A 24,337-nucleotide genomic window follows, 5' to 3' on the forward strand; every position below is an offset into this window, starting at 1 on the left:
CCAGCTAGAAGCTAACAAACTTCTGTAACTCCAGTTTTAGAGGATCCAATGTCCTCTTCCTACCTTGTAGGGCACCATGGCACACATGGTACAGACATACATGCAGGCAATGCAGACATACCCATAAAATAAATGACAATATTTTTATGCCCACTTTGGTGATATTTAGTTTACTTCACTCTTTGTCTTTTGTATGACCTTCTAAAAGCAACTACACTTATGATTTTGTGTAAATACCAATAAAATAAATGTGTACTTTGAAATTATAGGGTTGGGCCTGGTAGTGCACATCTACAATCTTAGCAACTTGGTAGGCTGAAGCAGAAGAATGAGTTCCAGGCCAGCCTGGTCTGTACAGCAAGAGCAAAGATGAGGCGCTGTTACAAATGAGTGGGGACCAGGTCCTCAGAGGACCATGAGGAAGCGCTAACAGACTCCTGGTCTGCACTTCCTAACACTTGGACCTTTCATAGCAGAGTGTTAAGAGCTGGTTTTACAACTTCTTCTGGCTTTTCAGTAACCACTCATCACTGGACAGATTTAAGAGATAACTAAAAGTGCCAGCCACAGTGACTGAGGCTGAGTTTCAGAGCTACCCTAGTCTAGGCTACACAGTGAGTTCCAGGGCAAACTGAGCTACAGAGAAAGACTATTTCCACAACAATAAAAAGTAAAACAGCAGCAGAACCACAAGGACAAAAATATTCTCTTAAGGCCCCAAAACACCGCTTGCCAGCTCCAGTGAGTTCCTGGCTTCTGTCCCTAGAACATCCTGCAGCCAACAGCAGTTCCAGCCAGAGCTGGTCCACCATCTGCGGCTGCCTTTCACAGTCACAGCAGAGCGGGGAGAGCAGTCTCAGGCAGCAGGCTGGGCTTGGCTAGCTCCTCTGCACACCAGCCAGAGCAGTCAGTGCTGCAGTATGACATTCAAAGCACCTCTATCTAGTGCAGGACAGGGAAGATTCACAGCCTCCTGCCTTCACCTAACTAGCCAGACAATCAGTAATGTCTATTACAACTGTCCATGGGATGACAATTCATTCTATAGCCCACACACAGACTTTGCGTTCAAGTTTATTTCAAACTTCCGGCTATCATGAACTTCTGTAATAAATGGGCCCACTACAGACGCCAGATGCACACTCAGCAGGCCCATTTATTAAAATATTTTTCAATGCTAACAGAAACGCCAAAAGCTACAAAAATTCTAACTCAAAGCAGGACCTAACTTGTGCTTCTTCAACTCAATTCTCGAGTCTGCTGGGTCTTCTGGAGGCTTGAGGGTGTCTCAGTGGGTGAAGGTCCTTGCCCCAGAGTCCTACATGATGGAAGCAAAGCACTTCCAGAGTTGTTCTCTGACCTCCATAGAAGAGAACAACTCTTCTTAAGGCATGGCTTCATAATCCTGACTGCCCCAAAACTCCCCACTCCCCTCTTGACTAAGCTCAAATGCTGGGAACTCTTCACCTCAAACTGGCATTTTGAGCTGGGTGCAATGTGTGCATCCTACAGAACCAGCTACCTGCCCTGTAGGCTGACACAGGATTTCTTGAACCCTGACCTGTGTCCGTGCTAGATACCAGCAGTGTAGCTGTGAACCGCCTCCTCCTTCCATGTGCCCCAGCCTGGAGTGGCAACAAGACTTCTCTCAAAAAAAATAGACAAAAATGTTGGCATTTTGTTCACTGCTATATTAAAACTACTTATATCGTTGGAGGTTTTTCTTTTTCCTTTCTTCCTTTCTTTCCTTCTCCCTTTAAAAGACAAGGTCTTACTCTGTAGCCCAAGCTGTCCTGGAATTTATTATCATATAGGCTGATTTGGACTCTAGCTCACGGCAGTCCTCCTGCTTCAGCTTCCTACGTGCTGGGATTACAGACATGAGCCACCATACTGGCACTCTCCATAACTGAAGAGACGGCTCTGCAGTTAAGTACAACAAGTACTGCTCTTACAGAGGACCCAAGCTCAGTTCCCAGCTCTCATCAGGCAGATCACAACTGCCTCTTAACTCTAGCTCCAAGGGACCAGATACCCTTTTCTAACCTTCTTGGGCACCTGCATTCATGTGCACATACCCACATAGACATATACGCATACATATACACATAATTTTTTTAAAATCATAAATTTTTTAAAAACTATTGAGCCCAGGGAGCTAGCTCAGTAGTTAAGATCCTTTACCACTCCTAAAGAGACCAAAGACCAGATCTCAGCATCCACATCCGGCAATTCATAACTGCCTGTAACATTATCTACATGGGATCCAGTAACCTCTCTTCTGACCTCAAAGGTACCCACACATGCACACACATAAATAAAAAATGAAATCTAAAGAAAAGGAAAAATATGACTGGAGAGATTACTCAACAGTACTCTTCCAGAGAATCAGGATGCAGTTCCCAGCACCCACATGAAAGCTCACATTAATAGAGATTTAACTTTTTAAAAAGATTTTATTTTATACATATGCATGTTCTATCTGCACATATGCCTGCATGCCAGAAGAGGCCATCAGATCCTATTACAGATGGTTGGTGAGACACCATGTGGTTGTTGGGAATTGAACTCAGGACCTCTGGAAGAGCAGTCAGTGCTTTTAACCACTGAGCCATCTCCCTAGCCCAGAGATTTAATTTTTTTATGATGTACATTATTTCTCAGTATCTCTCGCATTACTATGAACAGTGCCTGACTTGCCTTACTAACAATTACTAAACAATTACAGCCCTGTCAACACTCTTAACCCTCCAAGGTAGCTCCACCATCACTCCATCTGTATGACAACAAAGGTTGGCCTTCTCGCCCAACAGCACAGAGCCGAGGTGGGTGCCACTGAGAGCCCCACTAAACAGTTAACTTACACACAGTTTTGGATTTTAGAAAGCTAACACTACAGCGCTGGGAGACAACTCAATCAATAGTAAAGTGCTTGCCATGCAAGTGTGAGAAACTGAGCTTAGCACACAGTATGCTGATAACAAAGTCACCATGGTGGCTTGTACTTGCAATCCCAGCACTCGGGAGACAGGAGGATCCCTGGAGCTCAATAAGCAGCAAACTTAGCTTAATTGAGGAGTTTCAAGAAAGTGAGACCCTGTCTCAAAAAAAAAAAAAAAAAAGGGAGATCTAGAGAAAACTCAGTAGTTGAGAGCATTGGTTGCTCTTGCAGAGGACCTGGGTTCCATTCCCAGAACCCTTCCCTCTATGGTGGGTCACACCGCCTAGAATTTGTTACAGAAGACCCAGCATCCTCCTCTGTCCTCTAAAGGCCCCACGCACACATGTGGTGCTCATACATATATACACCTACACTCATAATAGAAAAATCAAGTCTCAAAAAAGATAGATGAAGCCTGAAGTTATTAATGACACCCAAGGTTGACTTCTGGCTTCCTGACACATAGGTTGGTTCAAACACACAAGCACATACACATACCAAAATAAGAAATAATGCATGAAATACATGGGACACAATTCAAATAAACTAACAATTACAGATAACTTTGGGCTAATTATAATCTGTTGTTAATATATTGATCAATCCCCCCAACATTTAAGGTGCATCTGACTGGAAGATACCCAGCCCCTAATCATCCTAACTCTTGACCTGGCAGAGAGGCCCTGAATCAAAGGCTAGACGATATGAGTACCCTAGAATAGTTATAGCTGGTGTCTTATGACTCAAATCCTATGAGCAGGGAGAAGGGGAGGGAGATAGCAGCTCACTAGCATCCATCCTGGTCAGGCCTGGGACACACTTTGTTGACTAGGCTGGACTTCACTCACACTGATTTTTCAATCTCTGCATCCTGAGTACAAGATTGCAAGTGTGAGCCACCACGACTGGTTATATCAGAGGGTTTCACTAGGCTACGTAGGACAAAGAGTCTTCACAATGCCTGAAATAGCATGAAAATTGAGAGAAAATAGAATACAACAGCCTTCAACAGCTAAAATGGTTCCATTTAGTCATTTGGTGGTGGTGCTGGCCATCAAAATGGAGTCATAGTAAATGGGTTGGTTTTTTGGTTTTTTAAATCTAGCAGGGTATAGTGGCACACATTTCATATTTGTGACAGTAATTGTTCAAGGCCAGCCACCATAGGTTGCATAGGGAGTCCCAGTCTACACGGTCAAACCATATCTCAATAAAGAAAGGGTGCACCTTTACCTGGTCAACATAGTAAGATCCTGACTTAAGAACCAAAAAAAGAAAGAAAAGAAATCTACAAGCTAAGGAGATAAGATAGCTCAGTTAAGTGTTTGCTACAAGCATGAGGGCTTCAACTCAATTCCAATACACATAAAAAGCTTGGCGTGGTAACACATGCTTGCAATCACAGCACTAGGAAGACAGCTGGATTCCCGAGGTTCACTGGCTAGCCAGCCTAGCCAACTGATGAGCCCCAGATCTCAGTGAGACCCTGCCTTAAAGAAAAGCAAAAGAAAAACATCTGAATAGTTCCTAAGGAACACACCCAAAGCTGACCTCTGGTAAGTGCACACACTTGGGGCTTACAAACATACACACGGGACTGGAGAGATGGCTCAGTGGTTAAGAGCACTGGCTGCTCCTCCAGAGGTCCTGAGTTCAATTCCCAGCAACCACATAGTGACTCACAACCACTGTAATGGGATCTGATGCCCTCTTCTGGTGTGTCTGAAGACAGCTACAGTGTTCTCAAATACAATAAATAAACTTTCTAGCCGGGCGATGGTGGCGCACGCCTTTAATCCCAGCACTTGGGAGGCAGAGGCAGGCGGATTTCTGAGTTCGAGGCCAGCCTGGTCTACAGAGTGAGTTCCAGGACAGCCAGGGCTACACAGAGAAACCCTGTCTCGAAAAACCAAAAAAAAAAAATAAAAAAAAAATAAAAGAACAAGCTACCATGTCTTGAAAGACATTTAAAAAAAAAAATAAACTTTCTAAAAAAAAAAAGCTGGGCGGTGGTGGCACACGCCTTTAATCCCAGCACTTGGGAGGCAGAGACAGGCGGATTTCTGAGTTCAAGGCCAGCCTGGTCTACAGAGTGAGTTCCAGGACAGCCAGGACTACACAGAGAAACCTTGTCTCAAAAAACCAAAAAAAAAAAAAAAAAAAAAAAAAAAAAAAAAAAAAAAAAAAAAAACCACACACACTCACACTCAAGCACTCATATGGGCACACACACATACACACACACATGTGCAAAGAAATAATTAACAAGTCAGCAGACAGGTAACAGCATCAGATCAAGTGTTCGATATCCAGTGAAGATGCTTTGCGTAGCCCAATTCAGAGCTTGTAGAGCTAACACCATCAAATCAGGGACTTAGACATGCATCCAGCAGGGAGAGACGTGTGTCCAGCTGACTGCCTGGGGAAGCTGAACCACTGACTTTCCCACTGTAGCCATTGTACCATGGAGTAGACAAGAGTAACATCTAGTGGAAATGGCTCACCTTCTGGCTGTTCTCAAACACATGAGCACCTGATCTGATGTTGTTTCCTGTCTGCTACTTCTTTGTTACTTCTTATTTGCTACAACATTCTTAATAAATTGACTCACTCATTCACAATCAAAAGCGCAGCTTTTCTACAGACTGTACTGAACACACACACACACACACACACGCAGCACACACACACAGCAAGCACACATGCACTTGGAAGGGAGGGAAGGCAAGACAGGGAGGGAGGGAATAAAGAATAGTAAGTTTAGATAATCTCAGAAACAACAGTGTAAGAAACTAGGCTATTTTTCTCAGGAAAACAGACCACTCAAGTTGGCGAAGAGGTGCCTTGAAAATACTTTCAGTATCTTTAGAGCCAGTGGATACAATTTATGTGACACTGAAGACAGAAGCTAGACAAGTGGCTGGCATCTCTGTGTAAGGGGGAAATCTCCCAATAATCAGATCTATCCATCAATGGAAGAGCCCAATCTATGCCCAGGGGGAGAGCTAGCAGCTGCCGCAGGGGGAAGCAGGTTAAAATGGCCACTTGGGCAGAATGACCTAAAATCCCTTCCAATTCTAAAACATTTAAGAAAGTGAGTATTTAAAACTCACCAGGTTCATTGTTATTCGTACTGTTTAGTCCCTAAGAACTCTGAAAAAAACAAAACAAAACTTGGTAGAAGAGAGATTTTTGTACTTCCTCCATCCAAGCTGCAGACTTCATTTTCCTAAAACTAAAGGACTGGAGTTGATGCCAAGCCAAAAACCAACCTTCCTTTGGAAAAATAAAAGAATGGTGTTATCTACGATAACTATGGATGATATCTTAGTTATCCATAGTTACCGCTTAAGAAAAAACAAAACAAAACTGGAACTAGACTACATATTCAATTTACACTGGCTATTCTAACCAAGAAGTAACAGCTGCTCTCTTTAAGGAGACTAATAAATATCCAAACTAAGAACTGAATGACCCCATTTTAACCTAGGGGGAGATTTGAACTGATGGGTTTTCTAGCATAGATACAGTCATAGGCACTGGAAGGCAAGTTCCACAAACCCAAACCACTTTACACCATTTGGAGGCAAAATACAAATCTCAGACAAAGCTTCCCTTCCCATTGGCACTGTGTATTGGATCCTTACTGCTGGTGTGAATGTAAAACAGAGCAGGGCCAGCATTGTGGAGGCAGAGGCAGACCTAAGGCCAGAACCCACAGGAGGTCTCAATGATTGCCAGGGATTAGATGTGAGACTGGTATGGGCTACCTGCTAATGGTCTCTGAGATCAAGAAACCATTATGATTAGGTGCTGAGTGGCATTACCACTGTAAAATAGACTGAATACCATGTGGTGTGTGTACATTTCCGGAGGTGCTTTTCTTTGGGTTTTTGTTGTTGATTTGTTTTGGTTTTTTGTTGATGTTAGTTTCAAGAAAGGATCTCATAGTCATGCTGACCTTGAACTCATAATCCTTTTGCTTCAGCCTCTCAAATGCTGAGACTACAGATGTAGGATCCCACGTTCAGCTGACTTGGTAAAGAGCAAAGAGAGAGCGACATACATGCTAGACAAGCTTACTGAGCTGTGCCTCAGCCTATTTATTTTGAAAGTCTTACTAAATTACATCAGCTGAGACCTCCCTATTGTAAACCAAGCATGGCCTGGAACTCACTCACATCCTTCTGCCTCTGAAGCTGGGATTGTAGCCTGTGCCACCACACTTAGCTTGATTTGTACAGAATTTTTGTTCTGTGGTGTGGGTCACTGGGAAGTGTGTGGATGTCAGAAGTTGAGTCTCTACAGCCGTCTTGCTTTGAGGTAGGGTCTCTTTTGTTTCTTGTGCATGTGCTACAACAGTGCCACAAGCTTCCAGGTGAGTGTGCCACCTGCCTGCAGGAGTGCTGGAATTAAAGATGCATGTCAGCCTCTTACCAGGGGTGCTGGGTTCCAGGAATTGAACTCAAGTCATCATTAAGCCGGCATAGCAAGTACTTTTTTACCTACTGAGCCATTTCCCTGACCCTTAATTTGAACATTTTCAAAGGGAGAATTTTACTGTCTGCAAACTTTATCTCAGTAAAGCTGGTTTATATATTAACAGCAGCAACAGAAATGAATTTCTTATAACGAGAACCTGACCCCTCAAGAGACCTTGAGCTTACTGTACTCCATCCGTCTCATGAACAGAGAGAACTAGAATCCTCTTTTTCCACTTTAAGTTCACTCTACCTGCCAATGTTTGAACGCCAGATCCTTCCTCCACTTGGAGCTTAGTTCAAACATCTCAGAAAGACCTGACTTCAATCTGACCTCGCTGTAGCTCTGTGGTACAATGCTTGCCCACCATGGATGTAGTGGTCTTCCAGTGACCAGTCATCACTGTGGTATGCTACTTTCTTGATATACTTAACTCAGGACATAAAACATAAGAAATAACACTTCACTCTGTTATGTTCAAAACCTCTGAACTCAACTGCTATTAATTAACTTACTATTTAAATGGTGAGAGACTATGACTGAAGTCATTATTAACAACCAAAGGGAACCTGTTACTGAGAGAAGAAAATGAACTAAAGATACAGATGGTATGAAGAACCCCCAGAAAAGAGCCACCTGTGATGGGAACAGCGAGAAAAGCTTCAAAGTCAAGGCTGAAAACGGATTCAGAAAATGAAAGGCATTCCAGGGGAACGTTAAGGCAGAGCAATGTCCCCGGCCCACCTGATCACTGACTTCAAAACTCCGCCCACACACGCACACAGCACCAGGCCTCACTGGAACATCATGAAACCTACAACTTGAACCATAAGCCCCAAGTTCGGAAAGGTCAGAGAACAAGTTTTGCATGCATGCCTCCCCGTGCCTAAGAAACTGCTATAAATGCCTAATGAAGGAACACTAGGCTCCCACAATACTGAAAACCTCACATTGTTACAACAAAGACTCATTTCTACCTCTTTAATCCCGCAGATGGTTTCTATTTTAGACCTATTTGGTCCTTTTGGGGGATGGGGGTGATGCTACCTTCTTCATAGATGTATTTAAAAATGTTTTGAGGGTAGAGCTTCTGAAACAAAAACCCTACAAATCTCTAGTCTACCAAACTTGTTTCCTGTGACAATAGCCCAAACTAGCCTGAAATTGTTAATCTTCCTGCCTCAGCCTCCTGAATGCTAGCATTTAGAGTATGTGCCATCCTGCCATCCCAACTTTTTGCACCTCAATGCACTTTTGGAGAGCTAAGTTGCTATGATTTTCTACCACCTGCTGTGCTTGTCAAATGTATTCCCTATACCTAAAGATTTAAGGTAACTGTCAATGACAATTTTTAAAGGTAAGGCTTCTAAAGGTATTAGCTTGTGATCTCCCTTGAGAATGGGGTTACCTTGCCTATTACAAAAGGTGCGAGGGCTGGGGGTATAGCTCAGTTATAATTTATAGTAAAGTTTATCAGTATAACTATATAGTTCACTTAAAGTATAAGGGTGGGAGAAACAACTTACAATTTGGGCGTGGTGTCATAGCCTGTAATCCCAGCACTCAGTGTGAAGCTGAGGCAGGAGGATAAATGATTAAAGCTTACCTGGGGTCAGACAACGTCACAAACAAAAGGGCAGGCAGTCAGCATGATGGCTCAGAAGGGACAGGCACTTGCCACTACATCTGATGACCAATTACTGCTCAATCCCTGAAACTCACACAGCAGAACTAACTCCTGTAAGCTATCCTCTGACCCCTGAGTGCACAACCACCCCACATAAATATAGATAATAAATTTTCAAAAACAGCAGCAACAAAAAGCTTTAGGCAGCATTTAGCCCTCCCCCTTCATCCCTTTAGCATATGAGCGGTGCTCAGCAAGCCAGCGCAGAATCACAGATCCTCGAGAGGCCTTGTACCTGGAACCTGCCGGCTTTCAGATACGTATGAAATGGTCAGGCAAGGTGGCACATATCTGTGATTCGAGCATGTTAAGAGAGGCTGGGGCAGGAAGATCCAGTTCACAGCCAGCCTGGGCTATACATTGAGTTACAAGCCAGGCCAGTAAGGACTACATAGCAAGACTCTATTTCTGTCTACTTGCTCCAAGCAATGTTGAAGTAAATTTCTGTTGCTTTAAAATACAGGGTGACACATTTTGTTTTAGCAGGCAAACATATTAAGATACTGTCTCAAAATGGCATTTCTAACCAGGTGAGTGGTAGAAGAATCTAATGTCCAAGACAACCTGGGCTACAGACAGTTTCAAGCTGACCAAGGCTATGTGGCAAGACTTAATCTCAACAAAAACAAAAACGCAGTCAATGGAGGCCAATGGATCACAAACTTGAGGGAAACACATTCTACTAGATCCTCCAGTGTCAGGAAGGTAGTGTGTGATTCAAGCTGAAGACAAACCCCAGGTTTGAAGGAGTTTCTCTAGCTGTCTGACCTAGGGCAAGTTGCTCAATCTCTGGGGCCATTTGCGTATTTTAGAAATTATATAACAAGAACTGCTACTCTGTACATAGGCAGGTAAATTATAACAGGAACAAAAGAGCTAGCACAGGCCCTGGCAGATGTTATATTCCCTGCATACTAAGGACTAAGTACCAAGAATTACCAGTGCCAGAAAGGGTCCCTGATCAGTGGTGCAAATAAAAAAAAAAATTATATGTCTATTAGAGTACTAAGTGTAGAAAATAATTAATCATTAGCTTCTTCAGAATCTGATGATCAGGACTAATGCCGCACGATTTCCACACTAAGCAAATGCTTGCTGCCAGGCTGTTTCTCTAGTACAAAAGTTCTCAGGTTTAGAGGTGAGGCTGTTAAAATGTAACATCAACCATCCAAAATGGACATCTTGGGGCTATACAAATGAGACCTTCTGTACTGCGTCTGAAAGGCCAAACGGAACTAAGTGGGGGCAGGGGGAGGCACAAAGAGTAACCCTAAAACCTGTCTATCACCTTTAAAAAAGTCAATTTGCTCAAAGGAAGCCCATGTTTGAATGCCTGACCCATGGGGAAAGCTCAAAAAACTTCATAAGGAAAATAACACTTCCAGGTCTACAAATCACACATGAAGCAATACAGAATAAAATAACACCATTTAATAACTTGTTCGACAAATAAGTGGAAAATAAATATACCTTCATAAACTGTCTATTCTAACCATTCAAACCACAATTTCATGATTATTTGCCATCACTTGAACTCTAGAAAGTTCAAAGTTTCATAAACTACACTGGGCAGTGGTGGTACACACCTTTAATCCTAGCAGTAGGGAGGCAGAGAGGCATTCAAATCTGAGTTTGGGACCAGGTTGGTCTACAGACTAGTTCCAAGACAGACAGCAATGTCTCAAAAATAAATATAAAAATAAAATAAAAAGGAAGAGAAGAAAAAAAAAAGAGCACCCTACACTGTACTAATTTAAAATATTTTAAGTGTGTGTGTGTAAGAAGTACACCCCTATGGCAGGTTCCATATTCTCTAAAGCTAAAATTAAAAGCAGTTGTGAATTGTCCACATGGGTTAGGAAATCAAACTCGGGTCCTCTACAAAAGTAGTTTGTGCTCTTAACTGCGGAGCCCCTTTCCAGCCCCTGATATATTTATTATTGCTTTTATGTGTATCTTAAAAACAAAGGCTAGGAGCTGAAGGCAAGGGGCATGGAGCAACCTGCCTTAGATTTATTTGGGTGTAGTTCAGCTGTAATGCTTAGGCTTGGCATGTGCAGAACATCGTAATGATGAAATAACCCTTTGCTTTAACAGTACAAGTATTAATAAAGACAGTAGAACAATGATCTATAAAATGTGTCCATGAACTCTAGTGGACAACAGCTCTGGAGGGAGTCCCCAGCTGTAACAATTAAGCCCATCTCCTCATCTGACAACTGGTGTCATCTGTCAAATTCAGTTTAAGAAACACCTTGGGCTGGCTAGTTCTGTCACCTTGACATAAGCTAGAGTCACTGCAGCAGAGGACGCCTCAGCTGAGAAAATGCCTCCATAAGACCTGGCTGTAGACAAGCAGTAGGACATTTTCTTAATTAGAGATTGATGTGGAAGAGCCCAGCCCATTGTGGGTAGGGCCACCCCCGGGATGATGGTCCTAGGTTCTATAAGAAAGCAGGCTAAGAAAGCCAGGAAGCAGCATTCCTTGCCTCTACATCAGCTCCAACCACTAGGTCCCTGCCCTGCTTGAGTTCCTGTCCAGACCTCCTTTGATGATGAAAGGTGCTGTGGAAGTGTAAGCCAAATGAACCCTTCTCTCCTCAAGTTGCTTTCGGTCATGGTGTTTCAGCACAGCAACAGTAACCCTGACTAGGACACACTTCCTCAAAAGTGCTCCCCAACAAGGGCTATCAAGATAGCTCAATGGTTAAGTACTTGCCACACAAGTCTGACAACCTGAGTTTGATTCCCAGAATCCACATAAAGTTGGAAGGGTTGATAGTTGTTCTGACCTACACACGAATCACACACTAGCAGGACACATGCACTCGATGATAGTAATTGTTTAGTGTTCCCTGGCCAGGAATGGAATCCCAATACTCACAAGACTGATACAGCAAGACTAGCGTCTGAGGCCATCCTAGACTACACTGTGAGTTATAGGCCAACCTAGGCTGCAAAGTAAGACCCTGTTAAAAAAAAAAAACTGTTCCCCAATCTCACCTCTTTGTAAACACTACAAAAGCCATCTTTTCCCCGTGATCTCTGGAGCGAGGCATGCAGTTCTGTGACTCCTTGCTCATTTCCTGACTCTCCTGAAGCTAAGCATCCCTTGTTTCACTGCTTTGGACCCTAAGAGCCACACTGCCCAGGTCAGAACACTCATTGCAAGACATCATTCACTGCTGCCTGCTTGTCTACCAGAAGACTCTAACCCCAATTCCCAGGAACAGAAGACTAGTTATATCCATAGGTCTCAAGAGTACAGCCTGAAGATATCTGAGTATCCAGGAGATGTCTCCAGAGTCCATGAGATCCTTCTTCAACTACCTATCTGTGTGACCTCAGCCTTCAAACACTGCAGCACAAACTCAAGGAGACGAAGACAATCTTGAGGTCTTCCTCAAAGCCAGATATTAGAGACTAGAGCCAGGTCTGGAAGCTAGGCATGATGGCACATACCTATAATCTGAGCATTCTAGAGGCTGAGGGAAAAGAATCCACAGTTCAAAGCCAGAATGGGCTATCAAAGACCCTGTCTCAAAAAACCAAGTTGTGAAATGATTAAAACAAACAAACTTAAACTCATAAAGGAAAAGGGGACCCAGGCGTTGGTGGCACACACCTTTAATCTCAGCACTGGGGAGGCAGAGGCAGGCAGATTTGTGAGTTCGAGGCCAGCCTGGTCTACAGAGTGAGTTCCAGGACAGCCAGGGCTACACAGAGAAACCCTATCTTGAAAAACAAAAATAAATAAATAAAGGAAAAGAGGAAATTAAACTGAGATTACAGATGACAAAGAAGACTTAATAACTCAATGAAATGTGCACTATTAAATTGGATCTTAGAACAGAAAATACGTTAGTGGACAAGCCAGTGGTATTCAGAGAATGTCTGCAAATTAGGTGATGACACTGTCAATGTTAATTTTACTGAGTTATTTGCTTATGAAAATAACCTATGGAAACAATTTAAATATACCTCAGCTTGGCCACAGCTTGCCTAACATGCAGAGCTAGCTCTGGCTTTAATCCCAAGCAACAGAGTAAACAGAATGGTAGCCCTGCCTACAGTGCCAGTACCCAGGAGGCTGCAGCAAGATCAGGTCCTCAAGAACAGTAGGGTCTGGGAGTTTCAGAGATGGCTCAGAGGATCAAGTCGCCGACAAAAGCCATGTTTTCAGATTCCCCCAAACCAAGGGTAGACCCAAATGTCTGTATACATAGAGCAAGGGATCAACCCAAGGGCTTCCTGAATGCTAGGCAGGCTACCAACTCAACTAGTTCCATAGCCCAAGAGAACTAAAAGCCACCCTTCATCTACCTGGGCCTCATCCCGAAGTCTTGCCAAAACAAGGGGAAATTGAAATGTAGCGTACCTTGGAAATCTTGGAATGAGCCAAGACCCTGGATAAACCAGAGGTTAACTATTTAAAGTTGCTTTAGATGTAATACTGAACTCTGACTAAGGTCCCCAAACCCCTCTTATCCTCAATTCTTGGAAAAATTCACTCTTACATAAGGTGTGCATTTATACTTAATGAGTACCCAAAAGCCTGAGCCCTTTGAACGAGGTCATCTTTTCAGAGAGGATCAGCTCATAGCCTCATTTAAAATGCTAGTCCATCTGTAACACCCTGGCAAGAGCTGCAGTTAATATTAATTAAGAGCAGAAACAGGTTCCTTCTTGAACATCTTTTCTTTAGTCAAGTCCAAGATGCTTGCTTCCAACTGGAACTTCTCCAATTCTCCTACCCTTGAGACACTAGATTCCAGTATTAAAAGGGGCCTGTTTTTCTAAGACCACTTGCCTGCCTGACTCTTAAAACAGGATTTTCATATCCTTCAGATAAAACTTAGCAAAAAAAAGCTATCACAAAACACCAGAGTTCTTGGGGGCTTTGTCATGGTGCCTTCTGGACACACTTGTTCTTAGCAGCCCTGTTAATCCAGACCTACAGACTTCGACCTTCCTTGTCCCAACATTACAGGTGTATACCACCAGGCACTCACCCATGCAATGCTAGGACTCTAACCCACTAGTACTTTGTCACTGCTGGGCAAGCACCCTACCAACTGAGCTACATTCCCACCCCAAATTGGAATTTCTGATGAGATACATTCTAAACTATTTATTTTTTATTTTATGAACACTGGAGCTTTACCTGCATGTGTGTCTATGTGAGGGTGTCAGATCTCCTAGAACTGAAGTTACAGTTGTGATTTGCCATGGGGGTGCTGGGAATTGAACCTAGATCCTCTGGAAGAGCAGGCAGTGCTCTGGACTCTGAGCCATTTCTCCAGCCCCATGGGATAGGTTCTAAAGCTTGCTTACCATCTTTGTGTGTATATCTATACACAAGTGCTTAAACAAACACACACACACACTCGTGAGTAGGGGTAGAGAAAGCATAATATTCCCTGTGAGAGAATACACAGCTCAGCTCCTTGAAAGTTAAGGCAAGTCTTCTATTTCTTCAGTGTGTGCTAAGAAAATACAAGCTACAGACCTGGGGGCGGGCCCTCAAATAAGGTATTTGATAAGCCTCAGCCTGTATAGCCCCAGGCAACCTAAGAAAGGAAGGCCAAGGCAAAAACAACTATCAAGAAGCTAATCTCAAGTCCTTTGTAAGCACTACTCTAACTGAAACAGGCTAGGTAACTTCTGATACAACACACAATTTCTGACTGACTTGTACCTTTAATACTGACAGCATGAACCCTGTGTGGTGCATTACAGTTTGGCAGACCCCAGTTTCAGAGGTAGAACGTGCTATAAGGAGAAGGTGCGCTGGGTGGTGGTGGCGCACACCTTTAATCCCAGCACTTGAGTTCAAGGCCAGCCTGGTCTACAGAGTGAGTTCCAGGACAGCCAGGGCTACATAGAGAAACCCTGTCTCGAAAAACCAAAAAAAAAAAAAAAAAGTGCAACAAGCGGCACAACATTCATTAAGTTGCTCCTCCTGGCCTATAATCCTAGCACCCAGGAAAAGTCAAAGGCCAACATAGTTCACACACAGACTTGTCTCAAAAAAAAAGTATAGGTACATTATACCCCTCTGCATCAGGCACATAAACACAGACGAAGCAGACAGCCATCAGTCTTCCTATGTTCAACAAACAGCTGATACAATCAGCATAGTTAAGTGCAGAGGAAGGAGATGGATCCTGCAGGGCCATGAGAAGACTTCCTTCTCCAGAACAGCGAGGTCAGACGGGCCCTTTCCTGCAGGACAGCTTTTTGCCAGACTGTGGCCACAGGAGGCAAGCCATGTAGTCAAGAGCCTGCCCAAATCCAGGCAGCAGCAGATGGCCTGAGCTACTTTCCAATTTAAATTGTCACCAAGATTCAACTTCCTAGGTTTTGCTGGGTTTCATCATCACCTTCGGATGTCAACTAAGAACTGTGTGTTCAGAAGGTTTCTTGGCTTCCCTAGGTTAAAAGCAATCGGCAGGTGACAGGAAAATTAAGTGAAGAATGTGTTCTTGCTTACAGACAGGGGCCCTAAGCCCCTTGCTTAGACCTCTAGTGGAACCACAACCCAAGTCAACTTGGAACAAGCCAATTTCAAAATGAACTATAGTCTTTCTATTTTTACCTTGGTCAAGTTTTTTAATTAGTTCATGGGGGGCAGGAAAGAAAAGGTGATTTCAAAAACAATGTAAAAGTTGCTTTTACTATGAGAGAAAAAAAGGCTAGAGAAATGAAGGCATTTAAAAGGATAGAAACATTTCAGGGGATGGTGGTGTGTGACTTTAATCCCAACACTTGAGAGGCAGAGACAGGAGAATCTGAATTTGAGGCCAGCCTGGTCTATAAAGTGAATTTCAGGACAGTCAAGGCTACAGAGAAACCTTGTCTTGAAAAATAAAAAAGGGAAAAAAAAAAAAAAAGAAAGAAAATTAAAATAATGATGGGAGCTGGAGGGGTGGCTCAGTGGTTAAGAGAAAGGACCTGGATCAGGTGCCCAGGACCCATGATCTGTAACTCCAGTTTCATGGGATCTGATGCCTTCTTTTTTGACCATTATGGGTACCAGGCATGAACATGGTTCATATACAGATGCAATATCCATACATGTAAAATAATAAATTAGTCTTTTTTTTTAAGGGAGAACAAAATACAGCTTCCCAAGCCCTAAGTGGAGAGAAATAAGCTATCTCTTAGCTTAGAGCCATGTGTGGAGGGAGGCACAGGCCTTTAAACTCAGCAATCAGGAAGCAGAAGCAGATGGATTTCCAAGTCTGAAGCCAGCCTGACCTACATAGCTAGTTCCAGCACCCAGGTCTACTTGTACAATGATAACAGAAGTCTTTGCCCTCATGTTCGACAGCCAAGCGCAAGAAAGCCTGGGAGGCAGCTTCCTTCTCCAACCTGAGAGAAGCATCATGGAGATACGCATCTCCTCAACAGGCTCACCTGACCATTAGGCTACCAGACCCCCCAACTGCCTCAGCATGATGGCCACAAACTATATGGAAGTAAATGGTGACTTCAAAATCAAGTGCAGGGCCTTTGAGTGAAGCCAGACAGCCAACCCAATAAAAGCAGCTACCTTGACTCTCCCATGAAGGAGGAGAAGGAGAAGAGGAGGAAGAAGAGGAAGAAGAAGAGGAAGAAGAGGAGGAAAAAGAGGAGGAAAAAGAGGAGGAAAAAGAGGAGGAAGAGGAGAAAGAGGAACAGAAAAAAAAAATACCAATAGTCTAGCCAGAGGTTCAGTGTAAAACTCTTCATTCCAGAGGGGAACTGCAGAGAATGTTATGAAATGCACTGGATATTAAGCTACCTTGACTCAGCTATCTTCCTCTATAGCCTTACTGGGAGAATCCCAACCCTGTGCACAATCCCTCCAACTGTATTGCCCTCCTCTCAAACTGTATTCCAAATACTAAAGAACATTAGAAAGGAGAGACCACCTGTACATAGCTTGGGAATACAGTGTTTCCGAAGCATTCACGTAGGCATGAAGGTCGAGCCCCAGCCGAGAAAAAGAATCTTACTGAGTGAGTGGAGTGTACGGATATAGTAACTTAACTTAATAAGGCCCTATCTCAAATCTAAGGGCAGGTGTGGTGGCTCAAAGTATAAAGGCACTTGACAGAAAGCCCGAGGGCCTGAGCTCCACATGCACAATGCTAGGACCATGCTCAAATAACAAATAAATACGATTTTAAATTTTAATTTAAAACCGATTTTGGATGTCACTCAGTGGTGCAGTACCAGCCCAGACTATTAGAAGGCCTGGTACACATAAACGCTTCTATCTCAGACACAGGTATGAGGGAAAGTACCCCTGATTATCCAAATAAAGGCTGGCTTTTACAAGCTGCTTCAGAGGAATAAGCAGCCTTTCAGATGCTTCAAGTGGTTGCTTTTAATCTGCTTTCCAACATTGTCCTCCACCCACCTGTTAATGATCCTAGGTGCTTCTGAAATGCAAATTTACTAACAATTAGCCCATAACAAGCCATAACCACCTTTCGAACAAATGAGAACAGAAATAGGGAAGGACTTCATGGGCAACACGTTTCATAAAGGGGTTGCTAATTACGCGCTCATCTGCATCCCAGAAAGGTCTGTGCCCCACAGAAGCAGGCTCTTACTTCGCCTTCTCTGGAACCGGGAGCCAAGGAGGAGAGGAGAAGGGAGGCATTTACAAGACTAGGAGATGGGGCAATCTAGACCCTCAACTTCACCGCATCCGCCGATGGACAACCTAAAAAGGCTACTTGCAGTAAAGCTGAACTCAAAATACAATCTTTGAGAACAAGTGTCCGGGTCTCCAGACGGCCAAGCTGGGCTTAGGAGAACAGGAGTTAGAGGGAACAGTTTGTCGCGGCCGGCTGCAGCGACCACAGGCCTTTCACCGCCACGCAGCACTTAGCTCCAGGCTGGAGCGCGCACGAGGGGAGCGCGCCGCAGAGTCCCAGCGCGCCGGCGGCTGCGACTCCCACAGGTGGGCGGCGCGGTGCTCGGCTCCTCGCCCGGGAAGGCGACCCGCGGCTGAGCAGGACCACAGTAGGGAACCTAGGGGCTCTGCTTAGGAGAGGCCAGTTAGGGTCTCCACCCAGCGGCTCGCGTTTCCCTCGGCCTGCCGTGCAGGGTCCTCCCCCACGCGCAAGCGGCCGGTGCAGTCGAAGGCGCTGCCGAGCAGCCTCGGCCTCCTCCGGGCGCGGTTAAGCCGCGCGGGCGGGCGGCCGGCCCGCTGGCTGCATGCTCGGCGGCACGTACGAGCCCGCACGGGCACACGCGGGCGGGGGCAGGGCGCCGGCGCCGAGGGGACCGGAGCCCGCGACCGCCCTGCGACCGCCCCGCTCCCAGCCCGACCACCCCGCCGGGCTCGACTCTACCCTCACTCCCCTGCCTCGACTCCTCACCCGTGCTGGTCTTGAGGTTCTCCCGCAACAAGTGGCCGCTGGAGAGATGCTGGAGGCCAAAGTTCTGGGCGATCCTTTCGCATACCGTGCCCTTGCCAGAGCCGGGCGGCCCAAGGATGACCGCGCGCAGGAGTTTGGAAGCCATGGCTTTGGCGGTCGGTGGCCAGGACGGCAGCCCACGCACTTTACCCGGCAGCCCCTGTCTCAGCACCCTCTGCACGCGGGGACTCGCCTGCCTGCTACCCCCTACAGGGGAAGGAGAGGCTTTTAAGACTGCCCCGCCTCTCGGCCCCGCCCTCCGCCACCTCCTCGGCCCGGGCCGCGCGGGTGAACCGTCGCAGCCCCCACCCCCACTCCCCGGCCTGCAAGCTCGGCCCTTTAGGGTCAGAGGTCAGTCAGACCCACCCAGGTCCTTCCCTGCTGCCCAGTCCGGGAGCGCGACTCCGGGAAGCCCGTGCGGGTCTCCGCACGTGGGCAGAGAGGGAGCAGCTCGCCCGGCGCTTCTCCGTGACTGTCGCATCCCCAGAGTGGCGGCTGCCCGCAACTGGAGGGTCCCACCTCCGCCCCGAGCAGCCGGGGGTTGGGGGGGGGGACACACCTCGGCGGAAAGGAGCGCGGCCAGACTTAGCCTGGATCCCGCTGGGCGGCGCCGCCTCTGCCCGGCTAGCCGCGCGGGACTCGCTGCTTCTTACGTAAGCCGGGAGCCGGCTCCGCGCTACCGCCGCCGCGCCCCCTCCTCTCCCCTCCCGGCGTGTCCGGGGCCAGGCTGAGGCTGCGGAGGCGAACGGAGATGGAGACGCCCTGGGGGAAAGGAACCGCCTGGGGACCCGGTCTATTGTCAAGGGGATGGAAAAACACAACTTGTTGAGCGCCTACCCCTTGTCCAATTCTAGGCTGCTTGACTTTTATTATGCAACCTTTACAGGTACCGATGGAGACAGGCTTGGAATATGTACCATTTGTTCATATACTTAGCAATGTAGAGTGGACTCTTTTTTGTTTTAATCCCTGTGAGGGAATCAAACCTCCTGAGACTGCCCTTTAAACCAGAGTGGCTTACGCCAGTATTCACAGCAGGCCCTGGCAAGAGTAGAAAGCTGTGGGCGGGCCTGAACTACTTACTTATTGAGACCCAGTCTCAAAAAAAAAAAACAAAAACAAAAAAAAATTCATTGGGTGCCCAACGCTGTTCTGTTTGCTTGATATACAACAACAACAAATGATCGAATCCTGCCCGCATAGTTGCAGCTGAGGTTTTGAAACCTTGACTGACTCCAAAGCCAGCGCCCTGGAGAGGAAGAAGAGAAGGATGACTTCTGCCGTACTCCGACCAGACAGAAGATTCCAGGCCTTCTGTGCCCAGAATGTGTTACTCCCAACTCTCTACTCACATATACTAACCACATGCCTCAGCCTTTGTTTTGATTTGTTTGAGACGGGGCTTCTCGTCACAGCCCAGGCTGGTCTTGAACTCACACGATGCTCTTGCCACAGCCTTCTTTTTTTTTTTTTTTGGCTTTTTCGAGACAGGGTTTCTCTGTGTAGCCCTGGCTGTCCTGTTGCCACAGCCTTCTTAATACTAGGATTATAGTAATGGGTCACCAACCCCTGCTGCCTACTCTCTCAATTCTGTTTCCAAGTTACGTGAAAGCCTTCAGTTTCCCATCCAAGTACTGGGATGATCACCTGTAAGTCTGTCTTCTGCACCCTTCTATTTTCTCTGCAGTTACAAGGAACACTGCTCAAGTAAAATCCCATTTCTGTTACTTGCACACCTTGGTGTGTCCCACCTTCTTCCTAGGTAACTAACTGCCTGCATTGCTGGAATCCTTTGCAGAGTTCTGACCATAACTGAGAGATGGTGAGAAACAGTGCAGTGGGGACTCTGTGAGAAAGAGCCTCCTAGATTCCTGGCTGTCGTGTGTGGTGGAGGCAGGAGACAGAGCCTGATATGGTATCTTGCCAACCCAGCTTCCCTGGTTACCATTCCACACACAGTCTTGGCAAGACAGCACACTCAGGCCACCAATCCCTGTGCCAACGTTTGTTCCGTAGACTCATTTCCTAAAATATCCCAGGGTGCTATAGACCTTATCGTGAGCTCCGATGAGCCTTTTGCTGAAGAAGAAAGGGGCAGGCTCCTAGTGTGAGGGGGCTTAAATCGCTTGTGTTCCTGTCATATGGTCCGTAACAGAACAGCTGATAGTTCCTTACAGGGACTGTGAGATAAGAGCATACAGCAGAACAACCTGGAGAGCCTGTTAAAACATCTTGATGAGGGCCAGAAGGTGGCTCACTTGCAAAGTGTGCGCCACCAAAGCATGAGGACTGTGTCTTAACCATTGGACACAGTGCTGGGGGGAGAGGACAGCAGGATCCCCAAGGTTTATTGGCCAACCAGTCCAGGCTAATTGGTGAGTTCCAGATTCAATGAGAAATCCTATCCCAAAATCCAAAGGAAGCCACCTTCCCTGGGTCCTCCATTGAGCAGGAAGGCTCTGATAGTTCACTCCGATAGTTCAGGGATGATGGTGCTGTTGGTGAGGAACTTGGCTGTTTGTCTCTAGGAACCTCAAAAAGACAGTTGGCAAACAGAAATGCTTTCTGGAGAAAACAGCCTGAAGCTGTTCGCCTTGACATGATTTTGAAGAAAAAAAACAAACAAAAAAAAAACAAAAACAAAAAAATGAAAAAACCAAATCTAACTCTATCTCTTTAAAGAGCCCAGTAGAGTTAGGCATAGTGGCTCACAACTTTGATCCTAGCAAAGGGAGGAAGCACCAAGTGACCAAGTGGATCTCTGAGTTCAAGGCCAGCCTGTTCTGCAGAATGCCTTCTAGGCCATCCAGGGCTACATAAGTGAGTCATCCCCCCACCTTCTCTAGCGTGTGTGTGTGTGTGTGTGTGTGTGTGTGTGTGTGTGTGTACAGACAAAGGCCAGTATAGGAGTGGAGAGATGGCTCAGTAGCAGCCAAGAGTACTGGCTGCTCTATCAGAGGACCCAGCCAGGTTCCATTCCTACACCCACATGGCAGCTCGCAACCATCTGTAACCCACGTTCCAAGGGGGCTGGCCGCCGCAGGTACCAAGAATGCATGTGCTACACAGACATAAATGAAGGCAAAACACTCATCCACAAAAATAAAAACTTTGAATAAAATTGTAAAACCCAGTAGGAAATTTCCTATTTATTGTTTTTTTTTTGAAACAGGGTCTCTATGTAGCCCTGGCTGGCCTGGACTCAGTCAGTGTGTAGACCAGGCTGTCATCCAACTCACAGAAATCAACCTGCCTCTGCTTTCAAGTGCTAGGATAAATCTTGTATTTGTGCTTATACTGTTAAAATTGGAAACGTGGGTGAGTGTAGTGGTACATGTCTTTAGTCCTGCTGGCACTAGAGAGGCAATGGTAGGCAGATCTCAGTGAGTTCAAGGCCAGCTGGGGCTACATAATGAGATTCTTGTCTTCAAATCAAATGGGGAAGGTGGCAGGTAAAATTCATTAAAGATTTTTTGTGTGTATATGTGTGTGAGTGTATGTATGTGTGCCATGTATGTGCAGGTGCCCTCAGATGCCAGAAGAGGGTATTGGATTCCCAAGAATTAGAATTAATAGTAGTTGTGACCCATCCATGATGTGGGTCCTGGGAACTAAACCCAGGTCCTCTACAAGAGCAGCAAGTAAGCCGGGCAGTGGTGGCGCACGCCTTTAATTCCAGCACTTGGGAGGCAGAGGCAGGTGGATTTCTGAGTTCGAGGCCAGCCTGGTCTGCAGAGTGAGTTCCAGGACAGCCAGAACTACACAGAGAAACCCTGTCTAGAAAAAAAAAAAAAAAAAAAAAAAAAAGAGCAGCAAGTGTTTTTCAACTGTGGGGCATCTCTCTAGTCCCAGGAAAAGCAAGTAAATTGTTAATGGATGATAAATACGTTGCTTTAACTGTTAAAAATAATATGGTTGAGTGCATCTCTTGAGGATAACCAACTTCAACTTCTGGCTTTCACAGGCATGTACACACACACACAACAACTCCAGTAAATTAGACCATGCCAGACCAAGTTCTTCCAGCAGCACCAGGAGGAGCCCTGGGACTCTTGTGATTTGTTTTTCCTGAAGACCATGTATCTGAAAATTGTCAAACCACTGAAATGCCGCCCTTTCTACTTTATCTTATTTTGTGTGCCTGTGTCTTCTTAAGGGATGCACATGTATGCCATGCCAGCCCTCTCATTCTACCATGAGGGGCCCCAGGAACAGAACATACTGTTAGCTTTGCTAGTAAGTGCCATCATAACTAAACCAGAGTTCTCGTTCTCTCTTTCTCTCTCCCTACCTCCCCTCCCCCGCCCCAAGACACGGTCTCACTATGTATCTCTGGCTGTCATAGACCTCACTATGTAGACCAAGCTGGTCTCAAACTCCTCCTGCCCTAGCCTCACAAGTCCTGATATCAAAGGTATGCACCATCAAACCCAGCTACCATCTCTTCTTCTTTGTGCTAAATATTCTGAATTACTGCCCTTATATGATCCTTATATGATAGAATATTCTGCTGGAAAGGGGCACAGCCATCTCTTTTGCTATAACTACCAGAAGGTACTCCGTATAACATGGAAATCACCCTTAATGGTATAGTAACAGTGGCCACCTTGCATCCTGTACTAGTATGCTTTTCCCCAGACCTCACTGTGAACTCTTCCCCCCGTCCCCAAAAACTTTCCAGATGATCCACGGGAAGACCCGTGACATGTCTGTTTTGGTTTGGTTTTTCTTGATATTTTTGAAGCAATCTTACTAAATAGCCCAATATTACCTAGAACTGGATCCCCATGCCCTCTTCTGAAGGCTAGGAATACAGGCATGGGCCACCACACCTAATTTATAGCTCATTTCTTTGTAGGGGGACAGTAGGAAGAAAATGAGACAATGATTCATTAACACCGTGTCATCTGAGGTCACTTCCTTTGTGTAAGGATTAAACCTGAGGGTTCTTGATTATCATACTGATAGGAATTGTTCAGATTTGCCGTTATTCTAACCCTGATTACTCAGAGGGTCAGATAAATAGTTTCACTTGAGTCTGCAGACATACAATTTAGCACAGGAGACTCTAATTTGACCCCTTGCTTAGCCTGTAGGGCGTGAGGCAAGGGCATCAGTTCTAGATATGACCTACACTATTTTTGAACTTGTTTAAGGTATATTTAAAGATTTATTTAATTTTACGTGTATGTATGTTTTGCTTCCCTGTATGTCTGTCCACCACACGTGTGCCTGGTATCCACTAAGGTCAGAAGAGGATGTAGATCCCCTAGAATGAGAGTTAGAGTGATTGTGAGCCATCCTGTGCATGATGGGAATCCAAGCCAGGTCCTCTAAAAGAACAAGGAATGCTGCTACAGCTGAACCATCTTTCCAGTTCCCAGTTTATGGTTAGCATGTTATTAATGGGTGTGCGGCAAGAGCAAGTTGGTTGGTTGGTTGGTTGGTTGGTTGGTTGGTTGGTTGGTTGCTTTTAAATGATCCTGGTTTGATCCATTTGATCTTGTTTTTGTTTTGTTATGTTTTTTGGAGACAGGGTTTCTCTATGTATCCTGGGCTGTCCTGGATTCATTGTGTAGACTAGGCTGGCCTCGAACTCACAGAGATCCACCTACCTCTGCCCCAGGAACGCTGGGATGAAAGGCCTGGGCCACCACACCTGGCTAGTCCATTTGACTATGAGACTGTGAATTTTGGGGGATACATCCTCATTCTCTTTTTCTAAAGTCATAAACCAGACTTTGCAGACCTTGAAGCTAGAGAGCAGATTAATGGGTCAAGGAGGATATCAGAGGAAGAACATTCAGATTC

The 24,337-nt window shown here is 45.5% G+C and overlaps 1 protein-coding gene across 1 annotated transcript in view; it reads right to left on the reverse strand.

Moving 5' to 3' along the window:
- Ak4 (adenylate kinase 4) overlaps positions 1-18,714 on the reverse strand; it is a 47,333-nt gene extending 28,619 nt beyond the window's left edge. Inside the window, exon 1 of the mRNA XM_028778771.1 lies at positions 18,488-18,714. Coding sequence (XP_028634604.1) covers positions 18,488-18,632 — 145 coding nt within the window. The 5' untranslated portion in view covers positions 18,633-18,714. The remainder of the gene's footprint in view (positions 1-18,487) is intronic.
- Positions 18,715-24,337: the final 5,623 nt, after the last annotated feature.

This window comes from Grammomys surdaster, unplaced genomic scaffold, assembly GCF_004785775.1.
Source record: "Grammomys surdaster isolate TR1022 unplaced genomic scaffold, NIH_TR_1.0 341, whole genome shotgun sequence".
NCBI lineage: Eukaryota > Metazoa > Chordata > Mammalia > Rodentia > Muridae > Grammomys > Grammomys surdaster.